Consider the following 13,265-nt stretch of genomic DNA (forward strand, 5'->3'; position numbering starts at 1 on the left):
ACCCGTGGACCACGTAGTTGAGAACCTGTCGCAAGACAGGGTCGCAGCGGGTAGCTGCAGCAATGTGAGCAGCCATAAGAGGCAGACCATCCAGCGCATCCCGGCGGGCGGAATCAATGTGAAACCAGAGGACCTCCTGTTGGTCAAAGGCAGGATTGGGGCCTGCTGGGAGACGTGACAAAGTGTCCGCATTAGCATGGTGGGCAGTGGGCTTATACCAGACGGTGTAAGTGTAATTACGTAAAAACAATGCCCAGCACTGGAGACTTTGACCCGTCTGCTCTCGAAGGTGAGAGTGGGGTCCGAAAAGTGTAAACAAGGGTTTATGGTCCGTCAGGAGGGTGAACTTTGCCCCAAAGAGATAGGTGTGAAATTTCTGGACGGCAAACACGATCGCCAGAGCCTCCTTTTCAATCTGGGAGTAGTTCCGTTGTGCTGGGGTCAACGTTTTAGTGGCATAAGCGATGGGCTGTTCGGAGCCATCGGCATCCCGGTGCGCGAGGACGGCCCCAATGCCGTATGCCGACCACTGGGCGGTCCGGAGAGAAGGGAGTACAGCAAGGGGCAGACTTCAGCATCGCCTTTAAACGGAGAAAAGCCTGGTCACAGACAGGAGTCCAAACAAAAGGTACCCCTTTGCAACGCAATTGATTGAGGGGTTGAACAACGGAGGCAGCCTGGGGCAAGAACTTTAAGAAATAACTAACCTTGCCCAAAAGCACCTGCAGTTCAGATAAGTCCTTGGGACGAGGAAGGGCCTCAATGGCCGCGACATTACGACCCGAAGGGCAAATGCCATTTTGCTAAGCCATTGGCCTAAGTATTCCACTTCTGGTTGAAAAAAAAAACAACACTTGTCCAGCCAAGAGGCAACCAAATGGTAGCGTTGGGAATAATTGTCAGCAAAAGGCAGATCTCCTGGTAAGAGAGAGCCAAATGATCGGACAATGGTGCCAACTTGTGGAGAAGAAAGAACGTGTCCCGGGCATCGACTTTGTCCATTAGCAACTGCAGCGACTTTTGTAAGATGTCTAACTGGAGCTGCTGCTGCTGCATGAGCAGCCTCCATATCAACAACGACCACCGTTTACTTCGTCGCCAAAATGTTGTAACTGCGACCAGGACGGTCACAAGGTTGAAATGACGGAAAGCGCGGCGGGACCTGCGGAGAGGCCTGCGAACAACAACACAACGGGAGAGGATGGACACGACCAATGAAGGACTGAATGAACAGCAACAAGATCGAGCAATGGAGTCACAAGGAAACCTAACAAACACGTCCACTCGTACACAGAAGTACGCGAGTTTAGACTGGCTGGCTGAGCGAGAGGCAGGCGCTTAAGTACGCTATCGGGGGCGCCGCTATTGGCCACTGGGACCATGTGTTCCACTGTGGCGCCCTCACACTAAAAGTGGGCCAGGAGGCGCGCTCCACCGCAGCTTACGGCGCGATGGTGCTGAGATCTCTAGGGGTCTTCGACGTCCATGACGTCCGGCACGGATTCTCGACGTCCATGACGTCTGGCACAGATTCAAATTCCGCGGCGCGCGGCACCAGGCTCTCAACCATAGTTCTTTGATGTCCTTCAACAGAAGCCTGGTTGTCTTGTCCACTTTGTCCGAAGAGTCACATGTCAAAAGTCTGTGTGTATGGTCCTCCAGAATTTGGTGCACTCTCTCATCATAATAACCCTCTGCAACTAATTTTCTGTATGGCAGCCAATATTACGAGCAGACAGAAGGTATAGCCACGGATAGCCTTCTGTCTCCAGTGTTTACCACAGAGAGATCTGAGGAGGAGGCATTAGAGACAACTAGATACAAGCCCACATGCTTCTTCGGCATGTGGATGATACCTTTTTGTGTATTGGCCTCATGGTAGGGAGAGGCTCAATGAGTTTCTGGAACATTTTAATTCAGACCACCCAAATATTAAGTTCACTGTGGAACTAGAAAAGGACGGATAGTTGCCATTTCTGGATATACTTGTTGAAAGGTGAGCAGATTTGAGTCCTTTGGCCACAGTTTGTAGCACAAACATACACACACACTGAATTATATCTACAAGCCAGCAGCTGTCACAGCCCAGTGCAGAAGAATGGTGTTCTGAAGACACTGGTCCATAGTGCACATAATCTTGCCAGACCCAGATATGACCTGGGATTACAAAAACCAGGAATTTTTAACATATCATGGCAATGTGGCATGCTGTACATTGTCCATACAACTAGGATAATGGAAATTTGTTGCAAAGAACATCAGAAAGACACCCAACTGAGACAGGCAACCAAATCAGTTGTAGCCAAGCAGTCTGGAACTTAAATCATTCCATGAACTATGATGCACCAGATCTAAGACAGAGCGGGCCACAGAGGGAACATGTAGAGTGCACTGGGCCGAGAACAGAATGCCAGCACACAGATAGGAACACTGGACCAAAGACAAAATGCACACCAGACTGCAGACAGAATGCCTGGAACTGAGCGTGGACGGAGAAGGCTGCAGGTATATACTGGACCTGCTCCAATCAATGATTAATCTTGTGCAGCACCTGATGAAGGTAACAAGTCACACTGTCAAAATATCACACATAAACAGTGCTGATATCCAACAGAATACTTGACACCTCAAGATGTCATCAAATGCATTGCTTTCACTATAATGATGACTAGTTTTTCACTGTGCACATATTCTTTAAGAAAAATTGTGTATTCTATCAGTTTCTAGGTCTCTGAAGCTCACAATGTACACACCAGAAAAGATATGCTTGCATTTTAGATTCAATTTTACAAACTTACATCCAGTGCCATTTGGCAGTGTAACTAAAACTACTAAAAAGAATGCTGGTGAAGCAGTGAGCAACAGAAATGTTTAATTTATATTGCCTCGGCATCGAGACACACCAATGTTGAATTTGTATCTGTCCTGAGACGCCATAACCAGCCTCATTTGAACTCTTCTGTTGGGAGAGTTAATTTGGAGTTGGAACGGCTGCTTGGGTCGGGTGCGGGGGCTCATATTGGTGTGGTTCCTGTTGATTATCTCAGTAGGTGGGACTATACCAGGCACGGCCTACATCTCAACAGGAAAGGGAAGGGGAAACTGGCTGGGGTAATAGCAGGAAATTCAAGGGGAGAGGCACTGCCATGAATGGTAAAATACCAGTGGTTACAGGTGTTGGAGCAGCACCATTTTTAAGATAGGTAAGACAGAAAGATGTCAAGTTCTACGAGAGGTTAGGATTGAAACAAATCTTCAGTTTAGGAAAGAAATTAAACAGCACAATTCTAGCACATTGGGTCACCAATCACAGCTGTCAATTATAAATTTTCACCAATCACCAGAAATTTTATCTCCACCACGTTGTATCTCAGTCCTAAGTAATTGCATTGATGAATTAAAGTCACCCAACCCAGTTGACATAATCTGCCTCTCTGAACACCATGTGACCACTGGTATAGGAACTAGGCCTAAGCACAATGAGAAACTCAGACAGGAGAGTACTGCAAATGTTAGAATAAGGAAAAGTTCTCATAAAAGTATATTTAAAAATAATGTAAGTATATTTCATCAAAATATTGGGAGTTTAAAGAATAAAGTAGATGAGCTTCTGGTTTGTTTAGAAGATTTAGAAGCTGAGAATGAAATAGATATACTATGCCTGTCTGAGCATCACATTGTTACTGATATGGATAAGGTAAATGTAAGTGGATATAAGCTCTCTGCACATGTAATGAGAGAAAATATGGAGAAAGGAGGAGTTGCCATATATGTCAAAAGTTATCATTGTGCAAAAAGTATAGAAACAAAAAAGTTTTGTGTAGAGAAACATCTAGAAGCATGTGCCTGTGAGCTTAAATTAAATAAAGGCACATTTATAATTGTAACTGTATATAGGTCTCCATCAGGAAATTTTCATCTATTTCTGAAAAATTTGGACTCCTTGTTGTGCTATCTGTCAGACAGGGGGAAGCAAATTATTATTTGTGGGGACTTCAATGTAGATTCTCTGAAAGAGGGTAATAGGAAAAATGACCTTGAAGTATTACTCGGTTCTTTCAATTTGACACCCGTTATTGATTTTCCTACTCGGGTGGTAAAGGATAGCAGCTCACTGATAGATAACTTCTTTATAGACCAAGATAAGTTTAACCAGATAAATGCTCAGCCTGTTGAGAATGGTCTTTCTGATCATGGTGCACAGCTAGTTACAATATATGACATAGCTCCATTCAGCAATACTAAACAGTCCTCCAAAGTAGTACGTTCAGTCAACGATTTAACAATTGCAAATTTCAGGGTAAGCCTACAGCAGTTAGACTGGGATGAGGTGTACCATGAACCTGATGCCAATTTAAAGTATAATTTATTTCATGACATTTTTGTAAATGCATTTGAAAACTGCTTCCCGAAGAAAATAGTTAAATATACTCGTAAGAAACCTTGTAACAAACCATGGCTTACTAAGGGTATAAAAATATCTTGTAACCGGAAAAGGGAAATGTATCTGACAGCAAGAAAGAGTAGTGACCCAGAAACTATCAAACATTATAAAAACTACTGTGTTATATTAAGAAAAATTATTAAAAAATCCAGGAGTATGTGTATCATGTCTGAAATCAGCAACTCTGATAATAAAATTAAAACAATTTGGAATATTATTAAAAGAGAAACAGGTCAACCAAGAGCAGAGGAAGACAATATTACCATCAAATTGAATGAAAACTTTACGAACAAAAAGTCAGAAATTGAAAATATTTTTAATAATCATTTTCTAAATGTTGTGGATATAGTAGGATCCAGGTGTTCATTAGAAGATGCTAGGCTGTTAATGGAAGGGGTCATACCTATGCAATTTGATACAATTGAAATCTCACCCACTTCTCCCTCTGAAATTAGGAAAATAATAAACTTGCTTAAAAGCAAAAACTCACATGGAATTGATGGCATTTCCAGCAAAATACTAAAAGCTTGTTCTCAACAGATAAGTAAGATTCTCAGCCACCTGTGTAATAGCTCTCTGGAACAGGGCATTTTCCCTGATAGACTGAAATATGCTATTGTTATACCTTTGCATAAAAAGGGGGATAGATCTGATGTCAACAATTACCGTCCAATCTCCCTTCTAACAGCTTTATCCAAAATTTTTGAGAAAGTAATGTATTCAAGAGTAGCTTCACATATCTGTAAAAATGAAGTACTAACAAAATGTCAGTTTGGTTTCCAGAGAGGTTTTTCAACAGAAAATGCCATATATGCTTTCACCAGTCAAATTTTGAATGATCTGAATAACCGAACACCAGCCATTGGGATTTTTTGTGCTCTCTCAAAGGCTTTTGATTGTGTAAATCATGAAATTCTGCTAGACAAGCTCAAGTATTGTGACATGAGTGGGACAGTTCACAAATGGTTTAATTCGTACCTAACTGGAAGAGTGCAGAAAGTTGAAATAAGTAGGTCTCATAACATGCAAAGATCAGCACATTCCTCAAACTGGGGAACTATCAAGAATGGGGTTCCACAAGGGTCAGTCTTGGGTCCTTTGTTGTTCTTATTATATATTAATGACTTGCCATTCTATATTCATGAAGAGGCAAAGTTAGTTCTCTTTGCTGATGATACAAGTATAGTAATCACACATGACAAACAAGAATTAACTGATGAAATTGTCAATACTGTCTTTCAGAAAATTACTAAGTGATTCCTTGTAAACGGACTCTCACTGAATTTTGATAAGACACAGTACATACAGTTCCGTACAGGGAATGGTATGACGCCATTAATAAATATAAACCTTAATCAGAAGCATATAGCGAAGGTAGAATATTCCAAATTTTTAGGTGTGTCCATTGATGAGAGATTAAATTGGAAGAAACACATTGATGATCTGCTGAAACGTTTGAGTTCAGCTACTTATGCAATAAGGGTCATTGCAAATTTTGGTGATAAACATCTTAGTAAATTAGCTTACTACGCCTATTTTCACTCATTGCTTTCATATGGCATCATATTTTGGGGTAATTCATCACTGAGGAATAAAGTATTTATTGCACAAAAGCGTGTAATCAGAATAATAGCTGGAGTCCACCCAAGATCATCCTGCAGACATTTATTTAAGGATCTAGGGATATTCACAGTAGCTTCTCAGTATATATACTCTCTTATGAAATTTGTTATTAACAACCAAACCCAATTCAAAAGTAATAGCAGTGTGCATAACTACAATACTAGGAGAAAGGTTGATCTTCACTATTCAAGATTAAATCCAACTTTGGCACAGAAAGGGGTGAATTATACTGGCACTAAAGTCTTTGGTCACTTACCGAATAGTATCAAAAGTGACAGATAACCAACAAGTATTTAAGAAGAAATTAAAAGAATTTCTGAATGACAACTCCTTCTACTCCATAGAGGAATTTTTAGATATAAATTAAGAAAAAAAAAGAAAAAAAAACAAAACAAAAATATTAAAAACACAAAAAAATAAAAAAATAAAGAAAAACAAAAAACACAAAAAAATAAAGTTGTTATATTAACTTAAGTATGTTGTTAAATTAACCTAATTATGTCATGCATTGGAAAATTCAACTCGTTCCACATCATTACGAAATATCGTATTCATGATCCATGGAACTAGTATTAATCTAATCTAACCTAATCTCTAATCTAATCTAAACACCACTATTCGTGTAAGACTTGCCACTGTACTGCAGTACATGTAAATTCAGTGATTAAATATCAGTCAATATCTCCATGCAAAAAATCAATATTTAAATGTGAATAATTTTCTGCTAATCCCAAAATTATCCAAAATGTTAAAACTACCCTAGTAGTCTGTTCTCATAATTACAGCACAGAGATTATGATAGGCACAGTACCTCAGGCATCATTATAAAAGGCTAATGAATTACAGGAAACATTAAACTAATGAAAAACAATCATGATACTGACATTCATTCTCTTTCTGCTGAGAGTACAGAAAAACACAGTACCAGCATCAACAGTAAATAATTTTCTGCATCAGTAGTGAAGATACTGAAGACGTTATTTGCAATGAATCCATGGAATGGGCAAATTATCAAATATTCCCTCTTAAGTGGATTTTAATTTCACATATATTCAATGAAACAAATGTTAAAGAAAAAAAAATACCACTGTGAATAACTGCTTCTTCATGTGCTGGCCCAGTTCTGCTTATTTATACGTCAACAAAAATCTGTTGAAAACAGTTTTGTGCCACAAACATTATGACATAAATACAGTAGAAGTGTGATGTAATGCAGGTGTCAGGGGACTTGCTTTAATCCCACGTTATAGCATACCCGCAGTATATCGAGAGTGAACCACGTAATGACAAACTACACATGACAAGTTACAAAGAACACATAATGCAATATTATACACATTGTAGAATGCTATATTTAAAGTTAAAGAACATTAGAAGTAAAACATTTCAGAAACTTATCAACTGTGGTACAGCAATCAAACTTCGCTCAAATGTCGACCAAACAATGTGTTTCAATACAGTTATCAGATACACTATAAAATACAGAATGATAATTTACAACACTGCCTGCAAGCTACCGTCCATCACTATTCTACTGCTTTAGAGAAGTCAGTAAGCTTTCTGTGGTGGGTCACTTCAAGCAGTTTCTTTAGAGTACATTGTTTTATGACCATCAGGTGTAACAATTCAGTTTGGTTTGTTCACTTTGTCTCTCCATCTGCATAATCAATTTATTTATATTATCCACTATTTCATGTGTACTGGGAACGCCATCTATACTTTTCCTTCATCTTCATCATCCTCATCCTCATCTACTTCCCTACTTTTATTTCAGACAGCATCGCTGATTTTCAAAATCAGTTCTTTGTTGTCAACAACTACCCAATGGTTCAAGATTTCAAGATCAGTACTGTACTGTAGAATATTACATCCACAATGGATGTCACTACTGTTGAAATCTATGCCACTACAGCATTCATCTGTTGTATTTCCTTCAATGGAACCCTTGTTCCAGAAATTCCTAATAATAGTCAGACCGATGCTCGGTCATGCCAGGCCTACAGGATATGCAATACTCTTAAGTTTTACAGATTTCAAGAACATTTTCATTTCCTCATCCAAGTTTACTATTTAACTGAGCAATAAATGGTGATAATGAAGCTTAAATGCTCCCAGGATGCCCTGATCCAGCAGCTTAATTAATATCATCGTATTTTTTTTGGAAGAAACAAAGTTTTTCTTTTCCATATTCTGATTGCAATATACCAGCAGGTGGACCCGTTGAACAGTGATTAAGGATTACTACAGCTGCTTCTCTCACCTTAAGTGACCATAGGTGCTTTCTCACTGACAAAATAAACTCTTCTCGAAACCAGTTGGTGAAAATATCACTCGTCATCCAAGCATTCTTTGAAAGCCTGTAGGTGAACAATAATAATGACAAATTTACATGCTTGAAACATCTCAGGCTTTTATTTTACCCGTACAAAGAGGTTTCAGCTCATAGCTGCCCAGTTTATTCGCAGCAAAGAAGAGGATTATTCTGTCTTTATCCATTTTCGAACAGATCTTATTTCCTGATTTTTTTCTGGATTGACAGTTCTGTTTGAAAGTAATCGATAATAAAGCACCATTTCATCACAATTAAAACATGATGAGTGTTTAAATCTTCATCCACCATTACTTTGTGTAGGATTTCAGAAGGCAGTGACAGATCACTGTCAGAACACCTTGCTTCTCCTTCAATGCTCATTTGGCAAATTTCATGGCAACTTTCCATCTTGAAAATCATCCATCAGAAGCTATAAACTATTTGCTGCCATATAAATGAAAGTGAAATTTCTCAGCTTGGGCTTTAATAAATCTTTATTAAAAACCACCTATAAAGGCATTCATCAAGTTCACTACTTTTCATAATTTAGTCCTTTTTCTGTCCATTTCCACATCACTTTCAACTGTGTTTACTACACTTTTAAGTTTATTCTCTTCTTTCACCCATCCCCTGGTTGTTCCTTCAGGTTAACTATACTTGCTCGATAAGCTTTCTTCAGTTTCATAATTTATATTTTATCACTCACTGAATGCACTTCCCATTTCTGTGACACTGTAACAAGCACACAGAAATCTAGACAATAAATGAATAACTATACTGCAGAAAGGTTATATGCAGACTGAAATGATTTTTTTTTTTTTTTTTCAAGTTTATAAAATTATCGAGTGCAAAACTCATTCATAAATGACATTTTATGTTGGGGACTTCCTTTATGTTGCATTATATCTCCATCCATGGTATATTGGACAGCGGAACATCGGGCTTCTATGGTAGTTCACTTGTGAATGTCTTAACTGAAGTTCCATGTCTTTAGTGTTAAGTTTAGACCAACTTTTATCAGTTCCATGGTTATGTGTATGTAGTTGCTACTTTCTGAAAATGCTTTTAAATTTACCTTTGATTTGAACATTGCACATTCTATATAAAAAGCCCAAAATTTTTTACAATGCTGCATGACAGGAAGATAAAAAAATGAATAGCATTATTACATTCTTCTATTAGGCAATATTCGGTGATAACATGCACTGGAAACCCATAAATAATGAAGCAGTTACCAATTTCAGTCTACAACAAAACTTTATTCTCTGCTAAAATAATTCTTGGAGGGCACAAATTGCATGTACAACAGAAATAATTTTAAAAAATTAAGAAATAGCACTGATTTAGATACTACATACACACCAGCACTGTGCCCTGAATTGCTAATGACACTAAATATTTTCCTTAATGTTTACCTTTCCAAATCGCAGATGACAATTCTCACATTCAGCTTGTACCTTCTGCCGAGTTTCACAATTTGTGCATACTAGCTCAGTGACATCTTTTCTGTTCACAGCATGGCTTTCATTTTCATCGTGGCAAAAGCGGCATGTATAAATTTTGTTGCAGCATGGTGTCTGAAAGTAGCAAATCACTGGAATTATTAAGCCTTGATTAATATAAACAAAAACAGTAAATAATTTACAAATATTATTTTTAATCCCAATGAAGAAAACAGACCATTTTTTCATTAAACTTAAACTATTTTTCCACATGGCACTATGGTAACCACAGTTGTTAATAGGTTGACTGCTAAGGGTTGTAAATAACTTCAGTTAATTTTCAGATTTTTTTTTTTTTTTTTTTTTTTTTTTTGGGGGGGGGGGGGGGGGGAGGAGGAATGCACATATAAATCAAACCTTTATTTCGTCTTGTAGGTGTTCATGATGCACTGTAAATGCTCACCAGTCTCCTACAGCATTACTGATCCACTATGAGAAGCCTTCGCGACAACTCAGAAGTTAGTTTGCAGAAGTTTTAATATTGCTACAATTAATATTGAGAGATTAGTGTAAAAATTATTGCTCAATCAATATAAAATTTTTCTCCCAAAGGAAAACTCACTTGAAAAAATTATGAGACAGAAATGCCGGCCATATCTTCAGAGGGTCAGAACTACCAATAAACACACATAAAAGTATGTTACATTGTCCTACCTTTCAGAATTATTAGTTCCTTCATTGAGCAGAAGAATGGGAAACAAAGAACTTTATATCACCCCATCCGAAAACCAAACTGGTCCCTCTCATCCTGGGGTCTGAGTGACACCCCCTTCCTTTACAACCTGCCTCAAACTTACTAATCTCTCCTTGCTTTGAGGAAGAACCAATAGGCCCAAACCTAGGACTGTGTAGTGTACATTTAAGTGTGTCCATCAGGAGTAATAATTAAATTTTGTTTTCTATTTATTTTGACCTTAAAGTTACATCTAACTAACAACTCAGGAAAAAAAGTTTAATCTTATGCTATGCATTATTTTTTGTATGACTAATCATAACACTTTTTCACTGCTTTCTCATGTTGACAGCCAACATTAAGCAGTCTCATCACTGTACCTGAAGTTGACCTTAACTGTAAAATTAAGATTACAGTCCGAACTATTACTTGAACCAACTACTGTTATGGCATCATGTTTACAAAGAGCTTTTGGTTAAAGTGTACTTACAGTGTTGGCTGCTCTTGAGTGGTGTGCAGATGTTGGCAATACTTTGACATTGGTCATACGCAATCAGGTGATAATATATGGTAGCCAATGAGGACCTCCAAAGCTAATTTTTTTTTTTTTTTTTTTTTTTTTTTTTTTTTTTTTTTTTGGCAAAAGATACAAGCTGTTTACAATTATTTTCAATATGCATAGCACCAGAATAATTTTTGCTGATGTAATTATTGTGAATTTTAAGGTTGCTTATTGATTCTTCTATTTCTTTGGTGACTGGAATAACTAAAGTAAAGTCTGAGAGCTGGGTTAAGTTGGGGTATGAGCAGCCGAAACCAATGAATGAGAAAGCAAAAAGCCTGATTGTGTTGAGACAGGTGCAGTAGTGTAGCCCACAGCCTAGGTCAGGTTGGAATGTGAGAACTTGGTTGTGTGTTGGTAGAGCCAACGAAAGCAAAAGTAAAAAATGTGGTTGTGGTGATAGACTGATCTGCACTTTAGCCTGAGGCTTAGGTTAGGTTCGCATGTGATAATTTGCTTGTGAGTTGGTAAAGCCAGTGAATATCAACACAAAAATATGCTGAAGTGCCAAAGAAACTGGTATAGGCATCTGTATTCAAATACAGAGATATGTAAACAGAATAAGGGACTGCAGATGGCAATGCCTATAAAAGACAACAAGAGTCTGGCACAGTTGTTAGGTCGGTTACTGCTGCTACAATGGCAGGTTATCAAGATTTAAGTTTGAATGTGGGGTTACAGTCGGCACACAAGTGATGGGACACATCACCTCAAGGTAGCGATGAAATGGGAATTTTCCCATTTGACCATTTCATGAATGTACTATGAATATCAAGAATCCAGTAAAACATCAAATCTCTGACACTGCTGCAGCCAGAAAAAGATTCTGCAAGAAAGGGACCAATGGCGATTGAAAAATGTTCAACGTGAGAGAAGGGCAACCTTCCACAAATTGCTGCAGACTCCAATGCTAGGCCATCAACAAGTGTCACCGTGTGAAACATTCAATGAAACATCATCGATATGGGCTTTAGGAGCCAAAGGCCCACTTATGTATCCTTTATGACTGCACGACAAAGTTTTACGCCCTGCCTGGGCCCATCACCACCAACATTGGACTGTTGATGACTGGAAACATGCTGCCTGGCCAAATGAGTCTAATTTCAAATTGTATTGAGCGGATGGGCATGTACGGGTATGGAGACAACCTCATGAATCCATGGACCCAGAATGTCAGCAGGGGACTGTCCAAGATGGTGGAGGCTCTGTAATGGTGTGGGGCGTGTGCAGCTGGAGTGATATGTGACCCGATACGTCTAGATATGACTCTTACAGATGACACATAAGTAAGCATCCTGTCTGATAACCTGCATACATTCCATTGTGCATTCCAATGGAGTTGAACAATTCCTGCAGGACAACGCGACACCTCACACATCCAGAATTGCTACTGAATGGCTCCCAGAACACTCCTCTGAGTTTAAACACTTCTCCTTGCCACCAAATTCCCCAGAAATGAACATTATTGAGCATATCTGGAATGCCCAGCAACATGCTTTTCCGATGAGATCTCCATCCTCTCGTACTCTTATGGATTTATGGACAGCCCTGCAGGATTCATGGTGTCAACTCTCTCCAGCACTACATCAGACATTACTTGAGTCCTTCCCATGTCGTTTCACAGCACTTTTGCGTGCTCGTGTGGGACCTACACGATATTAGACAGGTGTACCAGTTTCTTTGGCTCTTCAGTGCAAGATCGCCACAGTATACTGACGTGTAGGATAGCCTGAGAATACATTCATCATTGTAACAACCTATCCGTATAAGTTATTTACAGTTTTGCTGAAAATTACAATGATGTGCTTAAAATCTAATCTTATGTAACAATGTATCATCTAATTTCATTTATGAACTGTAAGAAGTTACGAACGATGATCTCATCAACTACCTACATCTCACTCTTGATTCATCGTGTTGACTTCCCATGATTCATGATATGAATCGTTACTAACAGCAGCACACAATAGAAAATCCACTAACACCTTAACTGCATTTTTACCTAGCTTTCCCAAAAAGTCTTAACTCACAGGTGATGTCACTGTTTTACAAAGTAATAACTTCCCAAAGAGTTAGATATGAGTTCTGACATTCTCCTCCTGTAACTACTACTCAGCAATAAGACCTACTTTGCATTTTATAGTCTGTAC

At 38.7% G+C, this 13,265-nt stretch overlaps 1 protein-coding gene across 1 annotated transcript in view; it reads right to left on the bottom strand.

Annotated features, from left to right (window-relative positions):
* The window catches only part of LOC126484193 (RING finger and CHY zinc finger domain-containing protein 1), a 100,959-nt gene that overhangs the window by 75,097 nt on the left and 12,597 nt on the right, over positions 1 to 13,265 (bottom strand). The window contains exon 2 of the mRNA XM_050107607.1: positions 9,794 to 9,955. Coding sequence (XP_049963564.1) covers positions 9,794 to 9,955 — 162 coding nt within the window. The remainder of the gene's footprint in view (positions 1 to 9,793; positions 9,956 to 13,265) is intronic.

This window comes from Schistocerca serialis, chromosome 6 (genome assembly GCF_023864345.2).
Source record: "Schistocerca serialis cubense isolate TAMUIC-IGC-003099 chromosome 6, iqSchSeri2.2, whole genome shotgun sequence".
NCBI classification, from domain to species: Eukaryota; Metazoa; Arthropoda; class Insecta; order Orthoptera; family Acrididae; genus Schistocerca; species Schistocerca serialis.